The sequence below is a fragment of the Fusarium redolens genome, assembly GCF_020744475.1.
Source record: "Fusarium redolens strain MPI-CAGE-AT-0023 chromosome Unknown BKA55scaffold_22, whole genome shotgun sequence".
NCBI classification, from domain to species: Eukaryota; Fungi; Ascomycota; class Sordariomycetes; order Hypocreales; family Nectriaceae; genus Fusarium; species Fusarium redolens.
Window position 1 is genome coordinate 268,305 of NW_025763685.1, and position 25,077 is coordinate 293,381.

At 48.1% G+C, this 25,077-nt stretch overlaps 13 protein-coding genes across 13 annotated transcripts; 9 read left to right on the plus strand and 4 right to left on the minus strand.

Annotated features, from left to right (window-relative positions):
- Positions 1-1,229: 1,229 nt before the first annotated feature.
- On the plus strand, positions 1,230-2,076 carry BKA55DRAFT_715276 (uncharacterized protein; the record flags this gene model as incomplete). Its single annotated transcript, XM_046200875.1, has 2 exons — positions 1,230-1,284; positions 1,352-2,076. 2 exons carry the CDS (start codon positions 1,230-1,232, stop codon positions 1,882-1,884), a joined length of 588 nt encoding a protein of 195 aa, XP_046043123.1. The 3' UTR covers positions 1,885-2,076.
- Positions 1,794-3,312, minus strand: BKA55DRAFT_582944 (uncharacterized protein). Its single transcript, XM_046194158.1, has one exon. It carries the CDS (start codon positions 2,852-2,854, stop codon positions 2,228-2,230), a length of 627 nt encoding a protein of 208 aa, XP_046043124.1. The 5' UTR covers positions 2,855-3,312; the 3' UTR covers positions 1,794-2,227.
- Position 3,313: 1 nt separating this feature from the next.
- On the plus strand, positions 3,314-4,725 carry BKA55DRAFT_667639 (uncharacterized protein; the record flags this gene model as incomplete). The annotated part of the gene is made up of 4 exons (XM_046197847.1): positions 3,314-3,382; positions 3,434-3,535; positions 3,583-4,231; positions 4,263-4,725. The coding sequence occupies exons 1-4, from the start codon at positions 3,346-3,348 to the stop codon at positions 4,723-4,725; spliced, it is 1,251 nt and encodes a 416-aa protein (XP_046043125.1). The 5' UTR covers positions 3,314-3,345.
- Positions 4,726-4,873: 148 nt separating this feature from the next.
- On the plus strand, positions 4,874-6,493 carry BKA55DRAFT_715288 (UMTA methyltransferase family protein; the record flags this gene model as incomplete). Its single annotated transcript, XM_046200876.1, has 9 exons — positions 4,874-5,164; positions 5,213-5,253; positions 5,303-5,356; positions 5,404-5,410; positions 5,462-5,506; positions 5,554-5,711; positions 5,758-5,814; positions 5,858-6,212; positions 6,260-6,493. The coding sequence occupies exons 1-9, from the start codon at positions 5,120-5,122 to the stop codon at positions 6,491-6,493; spliced, it is 996 nt and encodes a 331-aa protein (XP_046043126.1). The 5' UTR covers positions 4,874-5,119.
- A 2,927-nt stretch (positions 6,494-9,420) lies between these two features.
- On the plus strand, positions 9,421-10,612 carry BKA55DRAFT_654430 (Six-hairpin glycosidase-like protein; the record flags this gene model as incomplete). The annotated part of the gene is made up of 2 exons (XM_046197395.1): positions 9,421-10,473; positions 10,520-10,612. The coding sequence occupies 2 exons, from the start codon at positions 9,421-9,423 to the stop codon at positions 10,610-10,612; spliced, it is 1,146 nt and encodes a 381-aa protein (XP_046043127.1).
- A 752-nt stretch (positions 10,613-11,364) lies between these two features.
- On the plus strand, positions 11,365-12,648 carry BKA55DRAFT_526084 (uncharacterized protein; the record flags this gene model as incomplete). The annotated part of the gene is made up of 2 exons (XM_046188801.1): positions 11,365-11,513; positions 11,559-12,648. The coding sequence occupies 2 exons, from the start codon at positions 11,365-11,367 to the stop codon at positions 12,646-12,648; spliced, it is 1,239 nt and encodes a 412-aa protein (XP_046043128.1).
- A 337-nt stretch (positions 12,649-12,985) lies between these two features.
- BKA55DRAFT_545193 (uncharacterized protein) lies at positions 12,986-13,321 on the plus strand (the record flags this gene model as incomplete). The annotated part of the gene is made up of 1 exon (XM_046190791.1): positions 12,986-13,321. One exon carries the CDS (start codon positions 12,986-12,988, stop codon positions 13,319-13,321), a length of 336 nt encoding a protein of 111 aa, XP_046043129.1.
- A 370-nt stretch (positions 13,322-13,691) lies between these two features.
- Positions 13,692-14,761, plus strand: BKA55DRAFT_203051 (uncharacterized protein). Its single transcript, XM_046185118.1, has 3 exons — positions 13,692-14,165; positions 14,213-14,345; positions 14,395-14,761. The coding sequence occupies exons 1-3, from the start codon at positions 14,061-14,063 to the stop codon at positions 14,727-14,729; spliced, it is 573 nt and encodes a 190-aa protein (XP_046043130.1). The 5' UTR covers positions 13,692-14,060; the 3' UTR covers positions 14,730-14,761.
- Positions 14,762-15,060: 299 nt separating this feature from the next.
- BKA55DRAFT_525848 (uncharacterized protein) lies at positions 15,061-15,450 on the minus strand (the record flags this gene model as incomplete). Its single annotated transcript, XM_046188787.1, has 1 exon — positions 15,061-15,450. A coding segment is annotated over one exon (390 nt), but the record flags the coding sequence as incomplete, so codon positions are not given.
- Positions 15,451-16,755: 1,305 nt separating this feature from the next.
- On the plus strand, positions 16,756-17,660 carry BKA55DRAFT_715294 (uncharacterized protein; the record flags this gene model as incomplete). Its single annotated transcript, XM_046200877.1, has 1 exon — positions 16,756-17,660. One exon carries the CDS (start codon positions 16,756-16,758, stop codon positions 17,539-17,541), a length of 786 nt encoding a protein of 261 aa, XP_046043132.1. The 3' UTR covers positions 17,542-17,660.
- A 200-nt stretch (positions 17,661-17,860) lies between these two features.
- Positions 17,861-19,234, minus strand: BKA55DRAFT_582955 (HPP family-domain-containing protein). Its single transcript, XM_046194159.1, has 2 exons — positions 18,575-19,234; positions 17,861-18,519 (listed from the first exon to the last, which is right to left on the minus strand). The coding sequence occupies exons 1-2, from the start codon at positions 18,839-18,841 to the stop codon at positions 17,929-17,931; spliced, it is 858 nt and encodes a 285-aa protein (XP_046043133.1). The 5' UTR covers positions 18,842-19,234; the 3' UTR covers positions 17,861-17,928.
- Positions 19,235-20,412: 1,178 nt separating this feature from the next.
- On the minus strand, positions 20,413-22,457 carry BKA55DRAFT_598719 (uncharacterized protein; the record flags this gene model as incomplete). Its single annotated transcript, XM_046196277.1, has 8 exons — positions 20,413-20,545; positions 20,601-20,748; positions 20,811-20,895; positions 20,942-21,012; positions 21,061-21,076; positions 21,127-21,855; positions 21,905-22,201; positions 22,248-22,457. The coding sequence occupies 8 exons, from the start codon at positions 22,455-22,457 to the stop codon at positions 20,413-20,415; spliced, it is 1,689 nt and encodes a 562-aa protein (XP_046043134.1).
- Positions 22,458-23,088: 631 nt separating this feature from the next.
- BKA55DRAFT_203263 (beta-lactamase/transpeptidase-like protein) lies at positions 23,089-25,021 on the plus strand. The gene is made up of 4 exons (XM_046185119.1): positions 23,089-23,764; positions 23,809-24,100; positions 24,155-24,354; positions 24,409-25,021. The coding sequence occupies exons 1-4, from the start codon at positions 23,240-23,242 to the stop codon at positions 24,622-24,624; spliced, it is 1,233 nt and encodes a 410-aa protein (XP_046043135.1). The 5' UTR covers positions 23,089-23,239; the 3' UTR covers positions 24,625-25,021.
- The last annotated feature ends 56 nt before the right edge of the window (positions 25,022-25,077 follow it).

Below are 25,077 nucleotides of genomic sequence, written 5' to 3' on the forward strand. Positions count from 1 at the left end.
ATGGAAAAAAGCTCAACGAGCAATAACGTTGGTCGTTTTGTCCACGAGAGAGTCAATTAGCCTGAATATGTTGATGGTGGATTACGTTGGCCCTTGCTTGGGGGCCTAGGGTCCTCGAACACTCACCGGAGCCAAACCCTCAAAAGATCACAATGGAACTTTCTCCTCACAGAGAGAAGTAGATCTACAGGATAACTCGGGCTTGGCAAAAGCATCTTCTGCCTTTCGTTGAATGGTAGCCTGTCAACACCAGAGCTCTTTGACCATCTATCATCTTGGCACCCACTACGATGCACAACCAAAGTCCCAATCACATGTATCGCTGCGTATAGTAGCTCTATCATATTGTGTATAAGCTTCGTCTTGGCCTCGCTAATCGTGAATGCCATGAGCCGCTCTTCCGGGAAATGCTACACAGCCTCGCTCCACTAAAAAGGTTTTCTGGAATGCCGAATCCAATGCGCCTCAACATCAACGTTAAATCATAGTCATAATCGGGGGCCGTGAAACCCGTGCGTCGCAGATGTATGAGACTTCGGGAAGATCGAGATGTTAAGTCCATCAGTGGATCAGAAATGTTATCTTACAATGGATCATTGGTGGAACATAATGTTACGTAGTATTGTCAACATATTCCGACCAGGTCATCTCTTCACCTGGTATCGCAAGCGCTGAAGATCACCAAGACAAGACGAGCTACCAGCCTGTCGACTCACGATCTATGACACGGTTAACCCGTACTCATATCATCTCTTATATTCCTGGCTGTCACAGGTGTTTCCCAAATTCCTCTGAGCTTCCTAGTCGGTCATTGACCTGAGCACCAGGATCAAAGAATCTGAACGCATTTTCGTAGAAGGTAGCATGTTGATACCGCCTGTAAAGTTGCCTGAGCTTTTAAACAACCCTCGTCTGCGGAATATCATCGCCTGGTCCGTTACACGGCGTACAGCCCTGTCCTGCCGACCTTGAACGCTCTAAAATAAAGACAGAATTCTGCTTCCTTGTTCCGTGATTCATATACCATGTTCGATTACATACATTGTAGGTAATACAAACACCGCGGCTTTACTGGCCCTCCGGATATCGGGCCATAACGCGTCGAACAGCACCTAGCAATTGATACGAAATGTTAAATTGGGATTCTCACATTATCTGTTTTTGGCAATGTTTTCATATAAAAGAAGTAATTAAAGAGATGTTATCCACTGTATTAGACACGCGCAAGCATGGTTTCGTGTTACAGAACGCGACCGTCTTCTTGGCCTTCGGCAAGGTCGGTTGGTCCGTGCCGCGGAAGCCCCATGACTGATTCGGTGATCTTCACAACTCTTCTTATCTCATTAATTAGATCGGGCAACTGCTTCGCACTTCCTCAATATTACCAATATGTCTCTAAATCCATATCCAGTATACAAGATCAAATCGCATATGGCCCTTCCAGACCCCCATATGCCGCCCGGTCGCTTTCACCATGCTCTATTCGTCGAAACCAGCAAAGACGGCTCTGGCACGCTCTACCACGTCACTGGCGACGTCACATCAGCAAACGGAATGGCCTACGAGAGTAGAGAGTCACCTGATCCCGCGCAACTGGAAGCCTTCCATTCTAAAGAACTGCTGGGCTATACCGGTTCCGACGTCCATCCAGGGCAGTGGAGTTCGGTTCTCGCTTCAATGCCAACTCCACCTCAGCAAAAAGCGTCAAACCCGAAGAGCCAGGGCCGTGTCGAGCCTTTCAAGGAGAAAGTTGGCGATTATGAGTATATATTTTATGGTGCTGGGGAAGAGCAGAAGCCTCTTTGGAAGTGTACGGAATGGGTTGAGTGGTACGCTATTCCTGCCCTTTGGAAACACGACCTTATTTGGACCGGTAGTCAGTGACTACCCTATAACTCTGTCTCAATTGATGTCGGTTATCTGAAGCCCTGGAGATAGATAGCTTGCCTCTCACTTCCTGAACTCCCCACCGAACGAAACATACCTCGACTCAAATTTCGTAAAATATTACTTCCAAGAAATCGACAAGGATTCCCCGACAAAACTCTCGATCTACCAACAATTAACATGCCAAGTCCTCTACGACATCTAATACAATAGTTTGAAGTTTCTAGAGAGTTCTAACATTCCAGCATATGTCTCTTGTTTATTAATGGATCTCATCTACCTTGCGTAAAGCAATGAACTTAGCTACCTCGCGACTTTCCTGAGGACTACCAAGAGATGCTCACAGTGACAATACCATTGTAACAAACAGTCCCGCGCATAATACAACCAAAGAAAATCTCACACCTCCCGAAGCGCCATTCGACTCCTCCGGAGCATCAGCGCTAGCCGTCGAACTACCTGTTTCCCTAGAAACAGATGCTGTATCATCAGTCTCACCTGTCGCCGAAGTAGTAGTCGAATATTCGCTCTTAAGCTTCTCCAGCCCAGCAGTAAGCGTAACCTTCCCATACTCAAACGTCGGACCATAAATTTCTCTCAAATCAGACTGGCCCTTTAGCGTTGTAGGTCTAATTGTCGAGGGACCGTCAGCCGGTTCGTTGATCATGGTACAGTCCTGCGCAACAGATCTGCTCATCTCACAATGGAGCGAATAAAACCACTTTGTACCGTCTTGTGGCTCCGTGATAACAACATCCATGGTTCCAGTTGGGTCTGCGCCTGATGCGAGGGTTTTCTCGGCCCATGGCCCTAGGGTGATTGTATGTCCGTTCCTGTCACAGGTGTCGGCGTCGGGGGGACAGTTGAGAAGGTATGTTGTTGCTGTTGCATCTGCGCCTAGGACTTTTCCATGAAGAGTCATGGCGTCGGAAGGTATGAGGAGGAGTTCTTTGACTGATGTTGACATTTTGATGGCGTTATGATTGAGGCGTTGTGGCTTGACGGAAGGTGTCGATGTTTGAAGAGGCTGCGGTTACAACTTTGTGAATTATAGCGTAGAGTCCGGTTTTGATGTGACTTATGTAAGTTTTCAGATGATTTAGTTCTTTCAGCGGTGAGGATGAGGATGTCAGCAAATGCGTAAAATGAAACGGCGCGTCTTCTCACGCGACCAAGTCCGTGCCGCATCCTGAATTTGGCAGAGTGGATCATGGTGCACAGAATCTCAGCAAATACCATTATTAAAGTCAATGCAAACTGAGAAGTAAATAAAAATGGAAAGAAATAAGAACCTGATATTTAGATACCGGCATAGAAGCCATCTCCAAGTACGCATTGCGATCCCATCAAAGACCTGTTCGCGTGGCTTGTGCATAAGCAACCCTGCCATCCGCTTCCTCCGAGAAGAGTTTCCGAAAATGGATCAGTCGATTCTCGCTCTTACACCAACTCATCGCGATGTCAGTCCTATTCGTGCTTGTTTACATACTAAAAGGTTTGCTTTGCACTTATTTTCACGCGGCGATTTGCTGATTCTGAACTCCAGGGAAATCCCTCCGCCGGTGCTTGTCAAAAACCCTCAGGGCAGAGGATGTCGCGTTTCTCGAGCTGTTTTCTCGCATTCTCATGGGTCGCGAGAGCTACGCAGGTCTGTCAAGCATCTCTTCCTGGCGACATCTTCTAACTCAATCAAAGATGAAGTCTCAAGCGCACTAGAACAAGGAATTGAACTCGAATGGGAAGATGTTTACGATTTTGTTTATCCTTTCGGCGACACAAGAGTTCGGGCTTTCAATAGTGTTTGGACATTCGACCTCGACAAGGACGTTCTCTTCCACACGAAACATGACAGGCCTTGCTCGGCACCTCTCAGCCTGGCAAGGGATCGGCCGCTTACCTTGGATGACTTTGAGCTGGTGCAATCGCCAACTCAGTTAACCGCAGAGGAGCAGACTGTTCCAGGACCGTACTGGGATCTTCAACTTGATGTGGATCACCGAAAGAGGGCATTTCTTGGTCGCATCCTCCGCGACTTTGGTCATACATGGCGTCATCTGCTACGGAGGCAAGTTAACAACGTCCCTTTCATGAAGCTTGCATACGCTGTTATCTGGATCCTCAATATCGGTTTCACTATAGTGGAACGTACGGGCTTTGAGCATGTTGGTGGTCGTGGTGGACGATATGCCGGAGCGGCAGATTTGCCACAATGGGACACCCCAGATGAACCGATCGTTCAAGTTGGCTCATGCTGGTTTGTCCTAGCACGAGACATTCCCAAGGGACTTGACATGATACGAGAACACATGGAAAGTCACGCAGCGATCACTGATTCAAAGACACAGTACTGTGAGGTACTCGATATTGACCCTTAGACAAATCATCTGCTGCAAGGTCCACGACGGCGAACTGGTACATACACGACCAGAGTCACTATTTGGCGATGCTCCTCCTTCTGGCTCTGCTATCGACCTTATTCTTTGGGCATCGGACATATATCAAGGAGATCCTAAGCCCAGTAGGCTCAACTATCTTCCTGTCAAGATCCAGGATAGGGTACTTCGTCAGGCGGCAACAAGCAGTGTTGCAGCAGCGAAATTGGGCATTGAGCTAAGTCTGGGGTCGCCGTTCTCCTGGGCTGAACAACGTCGGAAGATCAGGCTGGAAGAGACTCTGAGACATCGGACAGAGGCATCACCCGTCGAAACTCAAATCTGCTTCAATAGGACCATAAGTGGTTTCTCATATAAGTGCGAAGCAGCACCAATGGGTTGCAAGGTCGAAAGAAGCTCGCTTCCTGCACCTCCACGCCCTAAGCTTGCTGTTGGTCGGCCATAGCCGCTGTATTTCGGCAAATACTTGCAGTTTCGGCTCGGCCGGGCCTGGTTGGCACGATGTTGTGCAGAGTTATTTATTTCTGGGTTGTTTCGCGAGGAGTAGGTAGCGTGAATTACTTAATAGTCATTGAATTCAATAATTCGATTTACAACGAAGCAAGCTTCCCTATACGTGCTCTCGTTCCTTAAAGCGCATGTCTTGCGGCGCTGTTGTCTTGCAGCTGGATCATGTCCAGTCTCCACTCCAAGTACGAACAGCTTCCAAATCTGGAATGCCATACGACCCTATGTTGGCCGTCCATAACGCAATGATCTGATCAATCCAGCGCCCGCAATTTAGCAAAAATACATTATCGCGCGTTAACTTTCATCGTGACATTGAAGCCATCGGTAAAATGGCGCAAGCAGCAAATGAGCACGAAGGCCTTCTTCAAGCAGATGTACACTTTCCATGAGTCTGAATATTGACTGTTTGCTGATTTTACTAGGATGCTGCGTCGTTAAACCATGACTCTGCGCCGACAGCGTCGTACGTTGCTTGAGCTCATCTGATGGGTATCCACTGATCTGTTGTCTAGTCTCGAGTCAGGAAGTTATCTGACTTCGCTCAACTCCAGCGTCTTGAACTACAAGTATGTGCCATCAGAGAAATGTGTTCACGTCTAACCATTTGCTACAGATACGAAGTACGTATTAACAATATCTGTCAAGTAGTGGTTTCAACTGATTGACTTTAGAATGGACGACGATATCATGCTTTCCGTGAGGGCGCATACCTAGTTGTAAGCTGAAACATGATCCAATGTCAACATACGCTCACGTTTAGTAGCCCAATGATGACGAAGAGCAGGATAGAATGGATCTAGGCCATCATATCTACCGTCTTGTCCTCGGCGGCGATCTCTTCCTCGCGCCTATTGGCGATAAGATCAAGCGGGTTCTTGACCTCGGCACGGGAACAGGTATCTGGGCTATGGATTTCGCCGAGTACGCATTTCCTCATTCATCACAAACCATTTCTAACATCTCACAGCGAATACCCCCAATCCGAAGTCCTCGGGACTGATCTAAGTCCCATCCAACCCCCATGGTACTCCCCCCTCCCCGTCCCATCACCTGTCTAACATCCCCAGGACCCCACCGAACTGTCTCTTCGAAGTCGACGATTTCGAATCAGACTGGCTCTTCCGCCAACCCTTCGACTTCATTCACGCCCGCGAACTAGAAGGCTGCATCAGCAACAACGCCCAATTCTTCACCCGCGCTTTGCAGAGTTTAGCGCCCGGCGGATATCTCGAAATGCAGGCTGTTCACTCTGAGTTCAAATCTGACGACAACACCAAAGAGAAAGCTGAGAATGCGTTGCTTTGGATGAAGAGTATGGTTGAAGGGTCTTCAAAGTTTGGAAAGCCACTTAATGTCGCGCCTGAGTGGAAGACAGAGATGGAGAATGCTGGGTTTGTAGATGTTGAGCAAAAGATTCTCAAGGTGAGCCCAACCCTTCTTGATGAGGCCTTTGCTGATGGGGAGAAAAGGTACCGATTGGACCTTGGCCTAAGGATGCGAAGCTAAAGGAGATTGGAAAGTTTCAGTCTGTGCAGGAAGCACAAGTTATCACGTCGTATACTCCCGGTATCTTCTCGCGAATTCTTGGATGGAGCGACGAGGAGATTCAGGTGTTTATGGCAAAGGTGAAGAGGGATCTTGCTGATCCAGGTATTCATCTTTATCTCCCGGTTTATTTCATCTGGGGAAGAAAGCCCGAGTGACTGGAGGGTATCTAACCTGATAAGCGAGGCTTGGGCAATAGTTGACGTAGATGTTGGCCCCATTCTGGGAGCTCATAGTCATACATGCTGAGGCTAAATGGAGAGTCAATTTGACCTAGATATAAGGAGCGCTTTAATTAATAATTCAAACATCAGTACAATGCTGATTCTTCTTTCGGGATCTAATTTCAACTGGGCCCAGAGCCTTGAACATAGATTAGATAAGGCTTATCGGAGCACTATCTGGTCACCACTCATCTATTCGTCTTCGCTTTACCCGAGACTTCAACGGCAAAGGATTTATTGCTGTACTAGCTGCGGAAGGCATGTTGATGAGGACACTGCATGCAGGTTAAACCTTAGCTACTCAATTGTCTTTACACTCAATGTTTACATCGCTCTTATCTACGCTGCGCTGTATACCTGGGTATGAGTTTGTTTCTCATTTATCTTCATTCCAATAAACGCTACTCGTTAGGTACTTGAAATTTTTTCGTTTCTGGCCTTCAGTTTGTATTGTTCTGGCCCCTCTCATCCGGCACTGCCATTCATACACAATGCCAAGCTCAATAAGAATAGGGTAACTCAACCTAGGGTGGAGGCTGCCCCCATCGTGGGGTCATTTGTTACGGCTATTTGTGCATCCTTAATCCGATAATTGGCTCAAGAAGATATTATTTCCATGGACTGTGTCTCGATGGTAGTATTTATGCTGTTTATGCTTTTCCGTAGTATATTTTAATATCTAGCTTCTGCACTTGCTGGGCGTGGAATTTACGAATCGGTCTTCGTGCTCGTTTTGCAGGTTGATCCAGGGTATGCTAGTTTTGCGAACCTTGACAGCCACTTTTTGCGGCGGCGCTGTACAGAATCTCGTCGTGACCTAGGAAAGTTACATTGCGCTTCATTTCGATTGGACTAAACCCAATTGCATTTCTATTTTTCCAATTGTGCAAATGCACTACATACAAACGGAAGAGCGCCCGCCACAATCCGTGAGTCTACAGTGGGGGGCAAAAAGTATGAAGACCCCCTAAGTAGCTCCTCCCTGACTAGCCCGATTGAGACCGCGTTTTCAACGCCGCTTTTTCACACACATCACAACACCAAAAAACAGATCGCGATGCCGCGCAGCAAAGAGCTTTCGCCGTCATTACGGTCCCGAATATGCGAATTAAAGAGACAAGGTTATTCCTATCGTCAAATTCACAAGCAGTTTCCCCATATTCCCCTTGGAACGATCAAAACGACGTGCCGCCGCGAGGCACAACGGGGAGAGGAAAATTTTTCTCTGCCTCGATCAGGCGCGCCGCGCAAGCTCACAGAAGAGCAACGAGATCAAATTTACGATGCCGTCATAACCGATCCACACATAACTATGCGAGATTTACTTAATTCCGTTGATAACGCAGTTAAATTACGGTCTCTTCGATACCTTTTACGTGAGATGAATAAGAGGAAATGGATGCAGAAAAAACGAGTCGCTCTGACGCCGCTACAGGCCTGCAAAAGACTCCAATGGGCAACAACATATCAGGGCATTGACTGGAGGCGTGTTAAATGGAGTGACAAGTGCATGGTCCGCCGCAGTCAGGGCTTAAGACCTATTTGGACCTTCTTATCGCCTCGAGAAGCTCTTCGCGTACAAGATGTCAGGGAAGCTAGAAGACAAGGCGCCGTTCGGCAGATGTTCTGGGCTGCCTTCGGTCACGGATCTCGTACGCCTTTGGTCCCTCTCGTAGGCAACGTCAACGCCGTTGGCATACATGATCTTTATTCCTTTATCTTACCGTGGTTTCTTCAGCCGGGCAATATCTTCATGCATAATAACGCATCTATACATACCGCCCGGATCGTCAAGGCCCTGCTAGAAGAGCTCCGCGTCGAGCTGATGACATGGCCGCCCTATTCGCCTGATTTGAACCCTATAGAGAATCTGTGGGCGCTGATGAAGGCAGAGATATATCGGTCACATCCGGAACTGACATACGCAGAGGATACAGTCGCTACGCAACATGCCCTAGTCTTAGCTGCGATGGAAGCCTGGGATAGTCTCCAAGATACAATACTGAAGAACCTTTGCGATACAATGCCGAACCGCGTAGCAGCTATAATCGCTGCAGAAGGCTGGTATACAAAGTATTGAACCTGTTCCTGTTGACTTTGAAAGGTAGAAAATACAAGCTTAAGGCGGCATCACGATCATCTCCCGTTCCGGCTAGACGCGAAGATCGGTACCTCGGGGGGTCTTCATACTTTTTGCCCCCCACTGTACGTCGTTTAGCGAAGAGATTGGGGGTCATCGTGGGGGATTGCGGCATCAAGAGGCTCAGCAGACAAGGATCCAATTAAGCGTAATTAGGAACAAACCAAAAGAGAAGCTTAATACTTTAAAATGACTGTCCGATAGGTGGATAATCGTTCACGACTGTCATCGCGCCAAGCTCATTCGTATATGCGGCTATCAATCTCAACACCGGATCAAGCGGACCCAGCGGTGAATCGACGACATACGATGCGGATTCCCAATTCAGCCCAGTACAAACGAACAGTTCGGATGAAAATCCACGGGGGCAAGCCGGCGTAAACGTCTTGATTGAAAAAAAAACTTCGATGATCTCTCAGGGGAGAAAACACTCCATCTTATCCGTTTGGCGGAGAATAACGGTCCGCCGGGATAATCCGCGGTGGATGTAACTGTACACGGTAATTGACTCAATTAATATGAAACCTGGCCTTCCAAAAAAAGATACTGGCTAAGCTCATTTTTAAAGAATTAAGCTTATTGGTTAGAGCGTCTACTAGACACGGAGAAATTCCCTCTCTAAAATGACAGTGGATCTCATCGAACGTTGTTTAAAAGTAGTTCGATTCCCGTAGTCGTAATTGATTCTGCTCTATCGACATCGACAATCTCCTCGTTCATCATGAAGTTCCAGACCCTCCTCACCGTGGCCTCGGCCAACCTCGTCCTCGCAAACGACCTCCTCGCCAAGACCGCAGATTCCTGGATCCGCAACAACCAAGAAACCCAGCGCGCATACTGGTACGGCCGAGCAGTAGTCTACGAAGGCATCGAGGCGACCGTAGAATTGACAAAGAACAAGACCCTCCTCGCCTGGTACCGCGAGCAGATGGACGATGTCGTATCACCCAATGGCACCATCATCAACTACGATCTGACAAAGTACTCGCTTGACAATTACCGTATTGGTATGAACTTGCTGTACTGGTACAAGCAGACTGGTGATGATAAGTACAAGATTGCTGCGGATTTTATTCGTGATAGAATCAATCAGCATCCTAGAACTCCTACTGGTGGCTTCTGGCATCGCTCGCCGACGTATCCTGACCAGATGTGGCTTGATGGCATTTTCATGTGCGATAGCTTCTACGCTGAGTGGACTGCTGAGTTCGATGCCAAGAACACTACTGCCTGGGATGACATTGTTCTACAGTGGGATAAGATCCAGGAAGTCACTATCGACAAGGAAACCGGCCTTCCCGTTCACGGTTTCGACGAGAGCAAGACTGCTGTCTGGGCCGACCCCAAGACCGGTGCTTCGCCCATCGTCTGGTCGCGCGCCGTCGGCTGGTACATCTGGTCCCTCATCGAAGTCCTCGACGTCTTCCCCAAGTCTCACCCCGGCTACAAGCGTCTTGTCACCTACTACAAAGACCTCTCCTCCGCCCTTCTCCGCGCCCAAGGCCACGAGTCTCATCTCTGGGAACTTGTCATGAACAAGCAGTACGAGGGTGTAGAGGGTAACTACATCGAGAGTTCTGCCTCGGCCATGTTCACCTACGGCTGGCTAGCTGGTCTCCGACGCGGTCTTCTCGATGAAAAGACGTACACCAAGCCAGCGAAGGAAGCGTACAAGCGCCTCATTCGGGACTTTGTCACCAAGAACAACAATGGAACTATTACCTGGGAGGGAACTGTTGAGGTTGGATCATTGAACAGTGATGCTTCTTTTGAGGTAAGTTTGTCTCTTGTGATTTTGTGGGTTGGGCTAATGAGTGCAGTATTACACTGAGGTTCCTGTTGTTCCTAATGATACTCGCGGTATGGGACCTTTCATGATGGCTATTTATGAGTGGGAGGTTCGCAACAAATGAGCGTATGAGTGAATGATCTTATAGACGTTGGACTATAGATTGAGATAGATTTGATGATCGGTCGATGCCAACCTTTAGTGTACATATTTAATTCTAGTGCTCTGTAGCACGTACATTTACTCATTTTGCGTTCCAACTTTTCATCGTGATTTTTGCTTCATACCTTGATACCTGCATGAGTCTTGTGTCTTGAACGTGAAGGTCATCATGAGTTAGTGGCGCGTTTTTGTTAGCGCGTTGAGGCTTTGAATGGATGCGCGACGGATTGGTATAAGCCCGTTTATTTCCGGAGGCAGACGAAAGACCCCGATTGGCTAGTTGCCGTTTTCGCTATTAACCTCTTGAGTTCATTCCATTCAGAATATTCATGTTTTCACAAATTGCTGAATACAACGCGACAATTTCATGTCTGGGAATATGAAGCGCGATAGGCGATTTAGTTCTGACGTCAGTCTGGTAGGCGCTACCATTAGCTCATGAGCTATCAATTGCACACTCGCATCGCATCTTCCTGTAGAGAATAGGGAAACGATCCAACAACTCATTTCTCTTTCCTTAGACTTTAAGTAGATAGTGAAGACTAAGTTATCATTAAAGACAGAAGCGATCTCATTTCGACGATTACACATTCCAGCCCTCTCAAAATTACGTCATTGCCCGCATCCGTCATACGTCATGTCTCCCCGTCATCTTTCAGCCTCGTATATCTCGATCCCTCACAACAACACAATCTCACTAAATCATCATTTACAATGGCAGAAGTCGCAGCAGGTGTCATCGCAGTCGAGCAAGTCGTTTCAACCGGCCTCGAAGTCGGCGCCGCAGCGACTGTAGCTCGTCCTACGCAACCGCTCACTGCAGTCTTGAGCCAAATCGCTACGACTCCAAAGGAAGATAACTCGTATGGCCCTCGAATCGCAACTGAGAACGATGCTAATGAGCATAGACTGTCGCTTGCGAGATCTCATCATAGTGTCAGTGTCATTGATGACAAAGCGTACATCTTTGGCGGCAAGAAAGATGACGGTCAATTGTGCAACAACGACATCCACGCTGTATCCATTGGTGATCATCAAGGCGAAGGTGAATACGCATGTTATCCCGCAGTAGGTGACGAAGGCCAAACCCCCTCGCCACGCATCAATCACGCCTCCTGCACGCGTCGCGACACGCTCATCATTCACGGCGGCCAAAACAGTGACGACGAACCCGTCGACGATGAATTCACCCTCTGGGAATGGGAGCCCAAAGCCGCACGATGGTCTTCAATAACCGCTGCTGGAAAAGTACCCCAATCTCGATACGGTCATCAAATCTTCTACGATGCCAAGAAGGACAATCTTATTCTTCATGGGGGGTATGAGAATGGACATCGGACTAAGACGACATGGTTGTTTGACTTTACGACGCGTCTTTGGCATCCATTGCCTGATGCGCCTGCTGAATCATTGGCGGCGCAGTTTGTTGAAGGGACGCTGTACTCTATCAGCGCAGAGTCTGATGTTCATGGATCGGTGCATTACATCAAACCTGGTTCAATCCAAGATGAATCTCTAGACACGCTTCCAGAGTGGACGACCGTCGATTTCCCCTCCAACCCTCTCATCCCCGGTCCTCGTCCCCGCGTCGGCAGCGCCTTGATCCCCGTAACAACCGGTCTCGGACGCCGCTACCTGCTCTATCTCCTCGGCAGCCGTCAAGACGCTTCTATAACCAGCGATGAAACCTACACCGAAGAACATCCCTTCTACTCCGACATGTGGACACTGCAACTTCCCTCCGATGGATATAGTGCTACGAGGGTCAAAGATGCTATTCGTGATACGATTCCGGGTGTTGAGTCAGGGGCGTTTAGTTGGCATGAGCTTGAGATTGCGCCGGCGGAGATGACGCAGGCGGCTGGGAAGGTACATCCGGGACCGAGGGGGTTCTTTGGGGCTGATGGGTGTTTGGATGGGAAGGGAGTTTTGATGTGGGGGGGTGTTAATGCGAAGGGGGAGACTGAGGCTGATGGATGGTTGTTGAAGATTTCTTGATTGTCCAGTTGGAGATGATTTATTGTAAGGATCAGGACAAGGGAAGCAACAAGATTCAAGGCGGATTAGTACAGGTGTAGCTTGTAATGGCAAATAAAAAGCTTTGGTTCAAAAAGAAATAAAATATGCTGTCTTAGAGGACATCCTCACGTCGTCTCAAGTTCATATCGACGAGTTATGAATGACTGCATTATGCCGTCAATTTCAACCAATGACGTATTCCCTTAGTCATCATAAAACTCATCTTGAGATTCACTCAGTGGCCAGACTTTCGACCTTCATCACCTCATCCATCTGAACCACTACAATATCAGAAACATCAAAGACTCTCGATACAATGAAGCGCGCTCTAATAACATCTTGTCAACGGGCAAATGCAACAAGAAAATACTTTCACTCAATCGCCCCACGCGCTTCACCAAACGCAGCCGACGCCTCGAAACCCCAGCCAACGAGTCAAGCCCAATCAAGAACGATTGATGAGTCAAGCAAAGAAGCTTCAACGACCAAGATGGCGCCTCGAAAGAAGACGAGTGCAGAACTTGATCAGGAATTGAGGGAGAAATTAGAGGGTATGTCTGGGGATGGAGGAGGTGCTGGAGTAGAGTATGAGAATGGCAGGGCGGAGGGATTGAAGCGAGGCGTCAAATCGAACATGTTTCGAGTTATATGAACTTTGAGCTTGGCCAAGGACATGAGAGGATGGGTTGTGAGATTGAGGTTTGAGTGAAGCAATTCTAAGATGGAATGATTTATTTCAAGAAGATGACATCAGTTCCAAGGTTTTGGCTTTGGCAAATGGTATGCATTGAATATATGACGACATGATTAACAAAGCACGAACGGAGCAGTCTTTGATCTCTACGATCATACATTTAACCAACTTTACGCCCAGGTCGCATGTTTTACTAGTTCACCCTTTCTCGTTGGCGTCAAGCTCGTGGGTCATGATATAGGCGACATGGAAATAAAACTGTGAGTCCAACGTGACTGACTGGGCTGTAACATATTGTTACAATATACATCTAGCAATATGTTTGATGACTCTTCGCCGCGAAAGGATCGCTGTTTATAGTGCGGCGGATGAGGGACTTGGAATACGGAACGGATGATATTCACAGGGTTCAAACGGCTAATCGGCTCTCAAACAGTCTTGGCCAGTCTTACCTACTACTCATTGGTCGTTTGAATCCCAAAATAAACGAAGAATCCTTCGGCGAAGGCACAGAGTAACTAACCTCCAATTCCTACCTCTCATTCGCTGGGTTTTATCATCCCCTGCTGCTAATTTCCAGACCCATTCTTTAACCAATCAACGTCTCTACCGGCTAAGTTCAATCAGGGGCTTCAATGCCTTACTTAATTCCGCGATATTCGCTGGCGCTTTCTCGTAAATCATCAGTATCGACAATATGGCTCGTCTATCTAACGCGTTGATTCTTCTTAGCATCGTGGGCAGCTTTGCGGCTGGTCAGCGGTACGATCAGGAGAAGCAGAATAAGGATGCAACTTGCAACGTGAGTAAAGGTTTGACCTGACGATATTGGTGCTAACCAGAATCTAGAACAATTGCTTCTTTAAATACTTTACCAACAAATGCAACGCGGATAATCCAGCTTGTGTATGCACACTGAAGGATATGCGAGAGAAGTTCTTCTGCTGCATTGCCGAGAACTGCGCTGATAACGTTCTACCGGGTAAGTCATGAAACCCATTTCGAGATAACCTTGACTAATAATCGCTTAGAGCAAATTGAGCGATCTTCGAACGATTGCGATGCCCACGGTATTCCATTCACTTTTGACGCTGAGGCTGTTTGTGGAATCAAGTTGCCTGTTTCTTCGGAAACTGTTTCTGTTTCTGTGACTGCTTCGGAAGCTACTACTGTTACCAAGGCGAAGGCTTCTGAGACTGTGACTACAACTGATGAGGGATCAACTACGGCGACGACTACGGGGACTGAACTTTCGGCTGCTAGTCAGACTACTTCTGGGGCTGAGGCTACTGTCACGGATAACAGCGCTCCGAGGGCGAAGGGTATGCTTGCTGCGGCGGTTATTGCGCTTGGTGTATTTGTTTAATATCTTGGAATGCATGTAACTGGTCTATTGACAATTGCTTTATAATTAACACGAGACTTTTGCGTTACTCTGGTCCCCGTGAGTTTGTCGCGTGCCTATGCGAGCTATGGGGGACCTTTCGTGCAATACAATTGTTAGGGCAAACATCAAAGGACACCACTAGAGATGAGCTTAGAGAATGTAATTGGATGGAGGAGTGATCCAGTCTACACCATGTAAGGTAGTCTATATCGCCCATCATTGTGAACTTGGGTGGAAGATATGTAGAAGAATAAGAATATTATGCGTCGAAGCCTTCTTCTGTCCAGCCTAGCATGTGAGAAGTACGGCACTAATGGCATGCTCCGCCCCAAGGTTCAGATGGCTGAGGATGATCCGCAAGCTGAACCGGCGTCCGATTAAGCCCATTCGATCCAAGAATAAGCCCATACCCATACAAACTAGCATTCTCGGGATAGAAGTAAGGATACAAACCTCTCGCATCACAGGTAAGTGTTTCCCCAGAATAATAACAGAACTTGCCCTGGGCCTGACAATCAAGCTGTCCAGAAGTGCCAAGTTCACAAACAATAGGCGAAAATTGAGGATCGGTATTGTCAGGTGAGCAGCCAACAATATCGCCGTACTGTTGGCCCGATTGGAAGAAAGCGCACAGGAGTTGGTTTCCGTTTACGAGCTTGCTGCGGCCGTTGACGACGAATGTACCGGTGGAGCAGTCGGAGCAATCAGGCCCATGGCCAAAAACACATTCGCAGGAACCATATTGTTAACGAGCGACAAAAAGAGTGAAAACGGTCGGCTACTGAAAATAACTTCAAGCGCGTCGGGGGATTAGCCAATTGTGTTTGTTTTCGACAAACCAGTTCTGCAGTTCATCGGAGGTGCCAAGACGCCAATTAAAAAGTTGTTAGTGCCATTGAAAGAGCAACATGGAAGAAGACGGATATAGCTGCTGCTCAACCGTTGTTTTGTGAATAGCTTGGAGAAAGCCAATTATCGGATTGCTGCTGATAGGAATACACTTATTATCGAGAATTGACTTTCTGTCACTGGTTGTCTCTTCTGAGAACATTGGCTATAGCATGGATGCGCTGAGCTATCCAGGGCTTCGCTTCTGACTTGGCCAGAAGAAATTGGCTTATACCAAGCGCAAATTCGAGATACTGACACCTTCGAAGCTTGTCCAATTTTTTCTCGTGCGCGTCTGCCCAACGGGACAACCTATGCTGACTATTGATGTTTTGGGAATTGAAAATGTTTGCCGTACAGAGGTTAGTATGAAGTTGCTCATGGCTGCTCGTGATTTCATCAAACCAATCCTTTATAACTATTGGCTTCATCAAGGAAATTCATTGGTGCTGACGAGAACGTGGGGCTGTCGAAGGTGATCGTAGTTCAAGGATCTAATCAACTATACTCGAGACTTCAGTATCACAAGGTCAGGATATGTGAATTATGCTGCCTGGTTTCCCTAAACATGATCAGAGCGTTGCCTATATATATATTCATTATTGTGTTCCGCTGGCAGTTTATTAATTATCTCTAAATGGCCATGAACTATACCGTACAAGTGAACAGACATCTGTAGCAGGCAGTAACAAAAAATCTCAAGTACCGCCGGTGAAACTGTTGAATCCAGGCTGATGTTCGCACTGACATTTGTCACTAGGACGAATGGGACCAGGCACTCTCCCATTCCATCTATCTATTCCTCCCATCATATCTCTTCTAAATCTCGCATTCGTCTTCGACACCCCATCATTCTTCCTCTTCACAACACTTTCCATCAGCGAATCTACCAACGACCTCATCAGGATATCACGATATCGGAATCTATCTTCAGAAACTATCGTCCTTCACCAACTCTACCACGCATCCGCGATACCTTGTACTCACCAGAGCCCTTCACTATCTTTCATCAAGTTGTTATATGTCATCAACCTCGAAAGGCCTTCCCCTCTAACGGTTTGATAGTCTAACTTGTCAACCGCCAGATATATTACGTCTTTCTTCACAACCAGAAAAAATGTCTGAATTACATGACTTCATGAACCCTCCCTTTGAGAACGCTCCATCCACTGATGCCGCCAACACCCGCGGCATGGATGCCAACGGCCGATCTCACTTGACTGGAAACGTCCATCGAGCTGAGGACGGGGCCCGCATCAAGGTAGAGCCGGGATCAAATACAGCCTTTTTCAATCAATGGCGTGGATTTAATGTTTCCGCCCAAGAAGCCAATGCCGTGGAAGACGAGGTCAACACTGTTGACAAAGAAGACAGCCAGAAAGTAAAGGAGGAGCCTGGCTCACCTTTGTCTCCGGGAGCAAACGAAGATGCCATGGTAGAACCTGGCTCACCCCGATCTCCATCACTTTATGCCATTCCAGCCTCCCATGACGCACGCATCGTGTCAACGCCACAAGTGGCCCGACCAATCCCGTCTCGTCAACCCTCACCTCGACGAAGCCCCCAGCGCAACGCCCTTAAAGTGCCAATCAACGGTCGCGGCATTCGTCGCAACTTACAGTTTTTCATTAATCACGGGAACCAGCGACGAGCAATTAATGAGGCACAGTTGTCCCGCCGGCATCAGATGCAGGACCAACAGTTCGAGCAACGACGGTTTCAGCGTCAGGTGGACGAACTCCAGCGGCAGCATGAGCAGCGGCTGAAAGACGGCGATAGCGCGCCTTGCAACAGCATGCCTGTGTCCCGGAAGCGCGGGTTCTCTGGTGCAAGGTATGTTGAGAGATTCAGCGTCCGAGATGAGGAGGACTATGGTCGCTTGAGCCCTTATAACTTGTACTAAGGTATCCACGGACCATGTTGATTGGTTGACGATACCCCACCAGATAGTCCTCTATGGAGAAGGGTAAAGACAGAATAAGTATTTTTGGCTGGATTGTCATTCTTGAGAGGACGGAGAAGACCTTGTCTTGACAGCAGAGTAGGTACGCCATGTTAGTGATGAGTTGTTTTTTTTAAGGAAAGAATGAATGGACAACGACAGAATCATGTTGGATAGACGGGGCGATGTACTGGGTCTGGACCTTGGACTGGACCATCGGGGAATGGCATGTCTTTATGAGAAACGATAAATGAGTCACGAGATGATGCTTATATAGAACATGAATAAAACCAAGATGATCGTTTTTTGCTAATTTGACTGCTATGCAATGCGACACTTTTAAGCAACCTATAATCGGTTGGCAATCTCCTCCAACAACTGCAACTCCTCCTGCATGAGGAACAAATTGTGCGGCAACACCAAGCTCCCGCCAGGCTTCATAATAATCTCCCTCCCATCATGCCTTTCATGCCTCTCCGAATCACTCTCATCCGTCCTCTGCCCCTTTTCCTCATCCACACTCTCCCTCTTACCCTCCGTCCTAACGCCCCTCAAGTCCTCCGGCGTCCACCAATAAACCGGATAAGCGCGCTGAATATTGTTAACCAACAGCGCAACACCAAACATGATCGTGCAGTTGAATAACACAACTGGAATGAAGAACCAGCCGAGGTCGAGAAGGCGGTTGTCGACGACGGCGAGAAGACCGGTTGCGCCGGCGGGGGGGTGGATGGTTTTTGTTAGAGCCATTATGGATGTGACGGTCGCGCAGGATATGGCGCCGCCGAGCCATTGGATGGAGTGGAAGTTTGGGCTGAGGAGGAAGAGTTTTCCTATGCTGACGCCTATTGTCGCGGCGATGATTTGGCCGCCAAAGAAGTTTCGTGGTTGGGCGAGGGGAGATTCAATGGCGTAGAACTCGAGAACAGCGCCAGCGCCCTACCCAAATGATCAGCATCGGCGTCGACAAACAAAATACAGACAGTGAACGTACAAAAGATCCAACGATAATGGGAGCACCTCTCTCGACAAAAGAGGGAATGCGCTCTGACGCCAATTCAATTACCGAAAGGGCGATGAATATTCCGATAAATGCCCATATCACTGGGACAATTGTCCCAATACTCTTTGGTTTATCGCGTCGGTATCCAAAGAAATATGCGACAGGATATGGAATATGTTGCCATGGCGGTGATGGGATATATGGATTGACGTATCGATCGATATCGAGAGTCCACGATGTCGGGTTGAAACGCGACATGAGATCTGATCTGATCTGAGATGAAAATCCGGGGTAATCAGGTGATTCGCGCTTCAGATGATGAAAGAAGGAAAAATGAGTCGTAAAGTAAAAAGTGACGTCGAATTAGTAATAATGGCGTTCCAAGGCGTCAATGTTTGTCCAAACGTGTATTAAACTCTGTTCAAGTGAATGTCTGACGATAGCTTCAAGGGAAAAAGACAATGAATCAGTGCAGGCCAGCTCCCTTATACCACTGCCCTTAGCCGCGGAGATGCACTGAATGACAACATAACCGTCCATAATTCCGAGAAACACCAGAACCAGCGGCAAAAAACAAAAATAGAAGGGGAAAGAGTCAGAGAAGGGAGGCCGTTTGAGCCGGGCTCGTTTTCATTGGCATCTTCGCGAGACGATTTCGTAACAGAAATTCAATGCTGGACGGATAGTTGTGGATCTTTTCCCCATACTTTCCTATTCCGGTTGGACTGCTTACTCACGGGGTTTGTTCGGTATTGGACGTTCCGAAATTATGACATAATAGAAAGCTTTGCCTCTTACTATTTATCCCTTCATTACCGAGGGAAAGAATTTGATGTTGTGATTCATGCTGGTGGATTTACGATCGGGTACGCCGAGATCTACGATGATGTTTACAGATCTATCTACTCTTGACAAGTGAAAGATTGCTTTATTCTTCGACATTTGCTACGAACCGATGCGCCTCGCGATTGAACCCCTACGAATTACCGAACTTTGCCTGTACAGCCGGGTTACCCGTCAGACCACGCCGGCCGAGGAGATGCAGGTACAATTTTGGCCTGTCGAATCTTGAGATGCTCCAATTGCGAAAAGAGATCTCAAGATTTGCATCTCGGGAATACGATGCGATGCAGAACTGCCGGATGACGTGCGTACGATTGAATGCGATGCCTTTGACGCGACGACGATGCGACCGGAGTATAAAGAAATGCGGACGCCAAGTTCTGGTCGCTATTGTCTTGGACGTGACGTGACCTCCCCGATGCGTTGCAGAGAAGGATAGAGGCGCGCATTCCAGGTCAGCGAAAGTCTAAGACGCGATGACATCACGATTGATATGCGACCGCTGAATGATGCCCAGTCAATCAGTGCATCACGTAGCCCAAAGCGACGCGACGTTCCTAGTTCATATGGATCTTGGTTTGGGGCAGACATCAAGATACCGCCAGACGCCGTGATCGCGTCGAAAGTAGCCGAGTCGTAGTGATGAGAGAGCTACCCGCCTGTCACTGAGGTAAGCGAATGACTTAAGAGTCAGAGTCATGGAGTTGGCAAGCCATTTACTATATCAGATCCGATGCTTGTTCGAAAGTTGTCAAGACCAAGTCGCAGAGCCCAAGAAGAGCAAGCTTATAAGTACTGCATATACAGCTGCCGAAAGACGAAACAACAAGGCATCACCAATGGAAATCAATCTCAATGTGCGCAATAGTATGAAAACAGAAACATCAATTGCACAACTAAAAAGCTAAAGGTCTACCAACACTTCATACTCCAGCAAGAGCTCGAGATAGCCAGAGTACACACACCCCCCCCCCCCAGGGTCAAGTCTATTTATTCTTGACGATCTCAAAACCCTTCATAGTATCAAGGGCCTCGCGAATCTCAATCTTGTACGCAGGAATACCACCAGAGTAACAAACAGGTTCGTAGATCTTGCCAGGGATAGAGCCGCCCATGTATCTATTCACATGATTAGCAGGAGGCTCATTGTTGAATGGAGTAGAGTGAGACTTACGTTGACCGAGTGGTGGGGAAGAGAGTCCTGTTGTTGAGATCGACGATATGCTTCTTCCATTCCTCGCCAGCCTTCTTCTCGGGGTTGATGTACTTGATGTTGTTGTTCTTGATCTTGTCGATGCAATCAACGATCCAGCGGCCTTGGACTGCGACGGATGTAGCTGGGGATTGTTAGCGAGGCACATATGACTGTTGACGGTGTACTTACGGCCGTTGCTGAGAAGAGTTGGGCCGTGGGGACCGTAGATATGGAACATGTTAGGATAGCCAGGGGTAGTGACGCCGAGGTAAGTCTGTACTTGTTAGCAATGAGTTGAATACATCGACGAATTCACATACCGTGGCGCCAGTCTTCCATTCCTTCTCTAGTTCAGCGCCCTCAATGCTCTGAAGACCAAGCTGCGTCATCACTAAAATCCATTAGCAAAGCCCAACTCCCCTTGTAAAACCGTACTCACCACCAGTGACAACATCCTATACATGTTAGCATTACCCCATAACAAGAATCTCAGAATATGACTTACAAATCCCGTCGCAACAGCAATGACATCAAATTCATGATGCGTCCCGTCCTCCAGCGTAATGCCCGTCTCGGTAAACTCCTTGATCGCATTATTCTTGATATCAACAACATCCACGTTCTCCCTGTTGAACTGCTCGTAATAATCATACTCGAGACACGGTCTCTTGATACCAAAGTAATGCGGCATCTGATCCACATTCGGCGCAAGAAGATCACGCTTCTTAGGATCGCCGATCCTGTTGCGCGTCTTCTTAGCCCAGAACTTGTAAGACTCCTTGTTCGCCTCGGCGTTGAACAAGTTGTCCTTGTACACAGCGACCCAGTATCTGAAACCACCGTCGGCCCAGACCTGCTCGTACAGGGCCTCACGGTCTTCGGGTGTATCGTCAAAGGTGTTCTTCTCGTACCAGTCGTAATGGAAGCCTGCGAAGTTCTCCTCGCGGTATCGGAACAGTTCGGGGTAGAACTTCTTGGCTTGGTTTTGTTCATCAGCTGAAGGATACTTGCGACGCATGGGGACGGCGAGGTTGGGTGTTCGCTGGAAGACCTTGAGATGGCCGGCTTCAGGACCCCAGGCCTGGGTGATCTGAACGCCTGATGCTCCGGTGCCGATGATGGCGCAGCGCTTGTTGGTGACGTCGACCTTTTCGTCGGGCCAGAAGGAGGAGTGATGAATGATGCCCTTGAACTTGTCCATGCCGGGCCAGTCAGGGATATAGCGACGAGCAGCCTGTAAGGTTAGTTCCCTAGTCATATGTCATGTCTGAAGTTGGACTCACGAAACCAGTGCCTAGGACGAGATACTTGGCCTTGGCGACACGACCATCGGCTGTGCGAATATGCCAGCGACCGCTCTCGGTATCAAACTTCCCGCCAACAACGACAGTGTTGAAAGCGCAATCCTTCTTGACACCAATGACCTTATCGACATGGTCAAAGTAAGCACGAAGATCAGCGTAAGTAGGATAATTGCAAGGCCAAGTCCAGGTATTGTAAACCTCTGGCCAGCTGAATTCGTATTCAGGGACTTCAGAGTCAACACCCGCACCGGGGTAGCAATTCCATCGCCAAGTGCCCTATCCTGTTAGGTTTGAGTTATTGGGTTGGTAGTGGGTGACTTACCCCAGTATCGTTGCCAGCTTCGTAAATAACAGTCTTGTAACCGCGATCACGGAGGGTCTTGAGCATGAAGATACCAGCGAAGCCAGCACCGACGACAAGAGCGTCTACTTCGAGATTATCGGCATAGACACCTTTATCGCCATGATGCTCGACGGAGTAATCCGTGAGTTCAGTGTTGAACTTCTTGTGAACTGGAATTTGCTCGCCCATTGTAAAGTATTGCTTAAGAGAGTAATGCTTGGGATGAAAGACTTGATTGTGATGAGATGTTTACTTTACAGGATATACAACCAGTTTATAAACATTGTTTCCTTATGCAGTTGGTCCTGCATGTTCATCAAATTGAAACATTGCATCTCTGTGAAACTCTACAGCAACATCATGTGAAGACCGGCCTCCCTTCCGCCCTGCGTAGATGCGTACCCGCATCCGCCTCGTCACATCTCAGGGCAGCTTTGTCATGCAATACTACCAAACGAGACACAGCGAGGTTACAGCACATCGTCGTCCCCGCACGTTCTACCCCGGATCGAACCCCACGGGGCCTCGGATCCTTTCAACTGCCGAGCGCACGCGGCGCCGCATCCTCAGTAAATAAAGATGCTTGTGAAGCTGGGGTTTTACCCCTCGTCTGTGCACTCGTATCTGCGGATGCGGGTCCGCAAGTTTGGGGAAGTGATCTACACTAGAATCCTTGGTGTTTTGGTGAAAAACTCAGTTAAGTTAGATTGCGCAAGGCGGGGTTTGACAGAATAGAGTAAGGTGCTGGATGCGGTATATTCTGTCATATGACTTAATAACCTTTGTGAGCTGGTCGGGCCATGGTTTCAGAAGCTAAGCTAATTAAGCTACCTATCATGGAATCAAGCGCGTTGTGACTATCAGTATAAATAGACAGCTTCACTAGGGTATTCACTCCACGGCTACCATTCTGTAACAGTTGATACAACAAACCCTCTCAGTCTCAAATTAACGTGTTTTGTTTGCCCAACATGCCTCTCAATACCCAAGCAACATCCAAGCTGCGCAGCATAATCGACGATGCATGCGCCGACCAAAAGACCGGTATTCCCGGTACTACGGTCGTACTGGTCGACAAATCCGGTGAGATATTCGCTCATTCAGCGGGTACGCGTGGTGTCGGGACCAATGAGCCCATGACGCTGGATAATATTTTCTGGATCGCTTCGTGCACCAAGATGCTTGCTGGTGTTGCGTGCATGCAACTCGTTGAGCAGGGAAAGCTGAAACTCGATGATGGTGAACATCTTGAGAATATTGTTCCTGAGCTCAAGAGTCTGAAGGTCTTGAAGCCTGATGGGAGCTTTGAGGATAAGAAGAATCGCATTACACTGCGAATGCTACTTACTCATACTGCTGGGTTTGGATATACGTTTTTTAATGAGCGGTTGAGGGATTGGAGTCATCCTGCTGGTATTGATGAGTTTTCTGGTCGTATTGAGGACATCGTCAAGCTTCCTCTTCTATTCCAACCCGGCGAAGGTTGGGAATATGGTGTAAGTTCATTCTCCATCTCACCAGAAGTCTGCTAACATTTCAGGTCGGCATTGACTGGGCTGGCATCGCACTTGAACGAGCCAGCGGTCTCCGTCTCAATGATTATCTCCAGAAGAACGTCTTTCAACCTCTGGGCATAAAAAAAATGTCCATGCTTCCCGGTAAAGAAATGCGCGCCAAGCTAGCTCACATGCATCAGCGAGACGCAGATGGTGCACTGCGAACGCGCGATCATCTTCAGCGTCTTCCTCTAGTGACCGACAACGCCAGTGAAATCGCTTCAATCTTCCATAGCGGTGGCGCAGGAATGTTTGCGCAGCCCCAAGAATACGGCAGTAAGTGAACATGCTTGACATATTGTGCTGGTGGATGGGTGCTGATTTAAACAGAGGTCCTCACTGTTCTTCTCAACGGCGGAACATGTCCCAAGACAGGCGCTCAGATCCTCAAGAAAGAAACGGTCGATCTCATGCTAAGCAACAGCATTGAGAAATTCCCTAATTTCAGCCGTCAGCCCATCCCAGCTGCCAAACCAGATCTGACCAACCCAATCGGCGAGCTATACCCCGTCGATGGAAATCCACCCCAGGTACGACCTCCCCCCACATTTTGTGCAGACACTATTTCTGACTATTGACCGCAGGGCTGGGGATTGACATTCATGCTCACCAATGGAGGCTTCTCAGGGCGATCGAAGAGTACGGTTCAGTGGGCTGGTCTTGCGAATCTCTGGTGGTGGGCTGATCGTGAGCATGGGGTTGGAGGGATTGTTTGTACGCAGATTTTGCCGTTTGCTGATGCCAAGGTCTTGGGGCTCTGGGCAGCTGTTGAAACTGAGATTTACAAGGCTGTTCTGTAGATGAGATGAGATTGAGATGTAGGCTTGCAAGGATTTTCCAGTAGTTGAGTCAGAATCGAAGAGTCAGTTAAGACATTGCGGCATAACCCGTCAAAACTTCACAGCCTCAGTGCATCGCGTAAAGTTACACATTGACCTCGATAATGGAAGAGCCTAGAAACTCTGATCATCTCGATCTACACAGTGAAATCAGGTTGATGATTAAATGAGGTTGTTCTTGGTCGTAAGCCAGGATATCCCAGGGTCCCCCCCCCGAAACCAACACAAACTTTGACTAGAAGCACTAAACCAAAAGAGCAAAAAACGCGGGGAAACAAACGCTCGGATCAGGTAGGAATCCGGGGATCCGGAGGGTACGTAGGGAGGGGTATATCTGCAAGGGAGGTTCAGAGCTTTAACCCAAGTTCGCCCACTTTTGTCACTGCAGCATTTTTTCCACGCTACTACCTATTT

What these genes read in the sequence shown, in the direction of transcription:
- BKA55DRAFT_203263 (XM_046185119.1), top strand. Translation starts at nt 23,240, where the DNA reads ATGCCTCTCAATACCCAAGCAACATCCAAGCTGCGCAGCATAATCGAC. An exon ending in GCAGCCCCAAGAATACGGCA is followed by an intron (nt 24,101 to 24,154) that starts GTAAGTGAACAT and finishes TGATTTAAACAG; the next exon opens with AGGTCCTCACTGTTCTTCTC. An exon ending in TCGATGGAAATCCACCCCAG is followed by an intron (nt 24,355 to 24,408) that starts GTACGACCTCCC and finishes TATTGACCGCAG; the next exon opens with GGCTGGGGATTGACATTCAT.
- BKA55DRAFT_582944 (XM_046194158.1), bottom strand. Translation starts at nt 2,854, where the DNA reads ATGTCAACATCAGTCAAAGAACTCCTCCTCATACCTTCCGACGCCATG.
- BKA55DRAFT_582955 (XM_046194159.1), bottom strand. Translation starts at nt 18,841, where the DNA reads ATGTCGCGTTTCAACCCGACATCGTGGACTCTCGATATCGATCGATAC. An exon ending in CCATTATCGTTGGATCTTTT is followed by an intron (nt 18,520 to 18,574) that starts GTACGTTCACTG and finishes TCATTTGGGTAG; the next exon opens with GGCGCTGGCGCTGTTCTCGA.
- BKA55DRAFT_203051 (XM_046185118.1), top strand. Translation starts at nt 14,061, where the DNA reads ATGGCTCGTCTATCTAACGCGTTGATTCTTCTTAGCATCGTGGGCAGC. An exon ending in ATAAGGATGCAACTTGCAAC is followed by an intron (nt 14,166 to 14,212) that starts GTGAGTAAAGGT and finishes ACCAGAATCTAG; the next exon opens with AACAATTGCTTCTTTAAATA. An exon ending in CGCTGATAACGTTCTACCGG is followed by an intron (nt 14,346 to 14,394) that starts GTAAGTCATGAA and finishes ATAATCGCTTAG; the next exon opens with AGCAAATTGAGCGATCTTCG.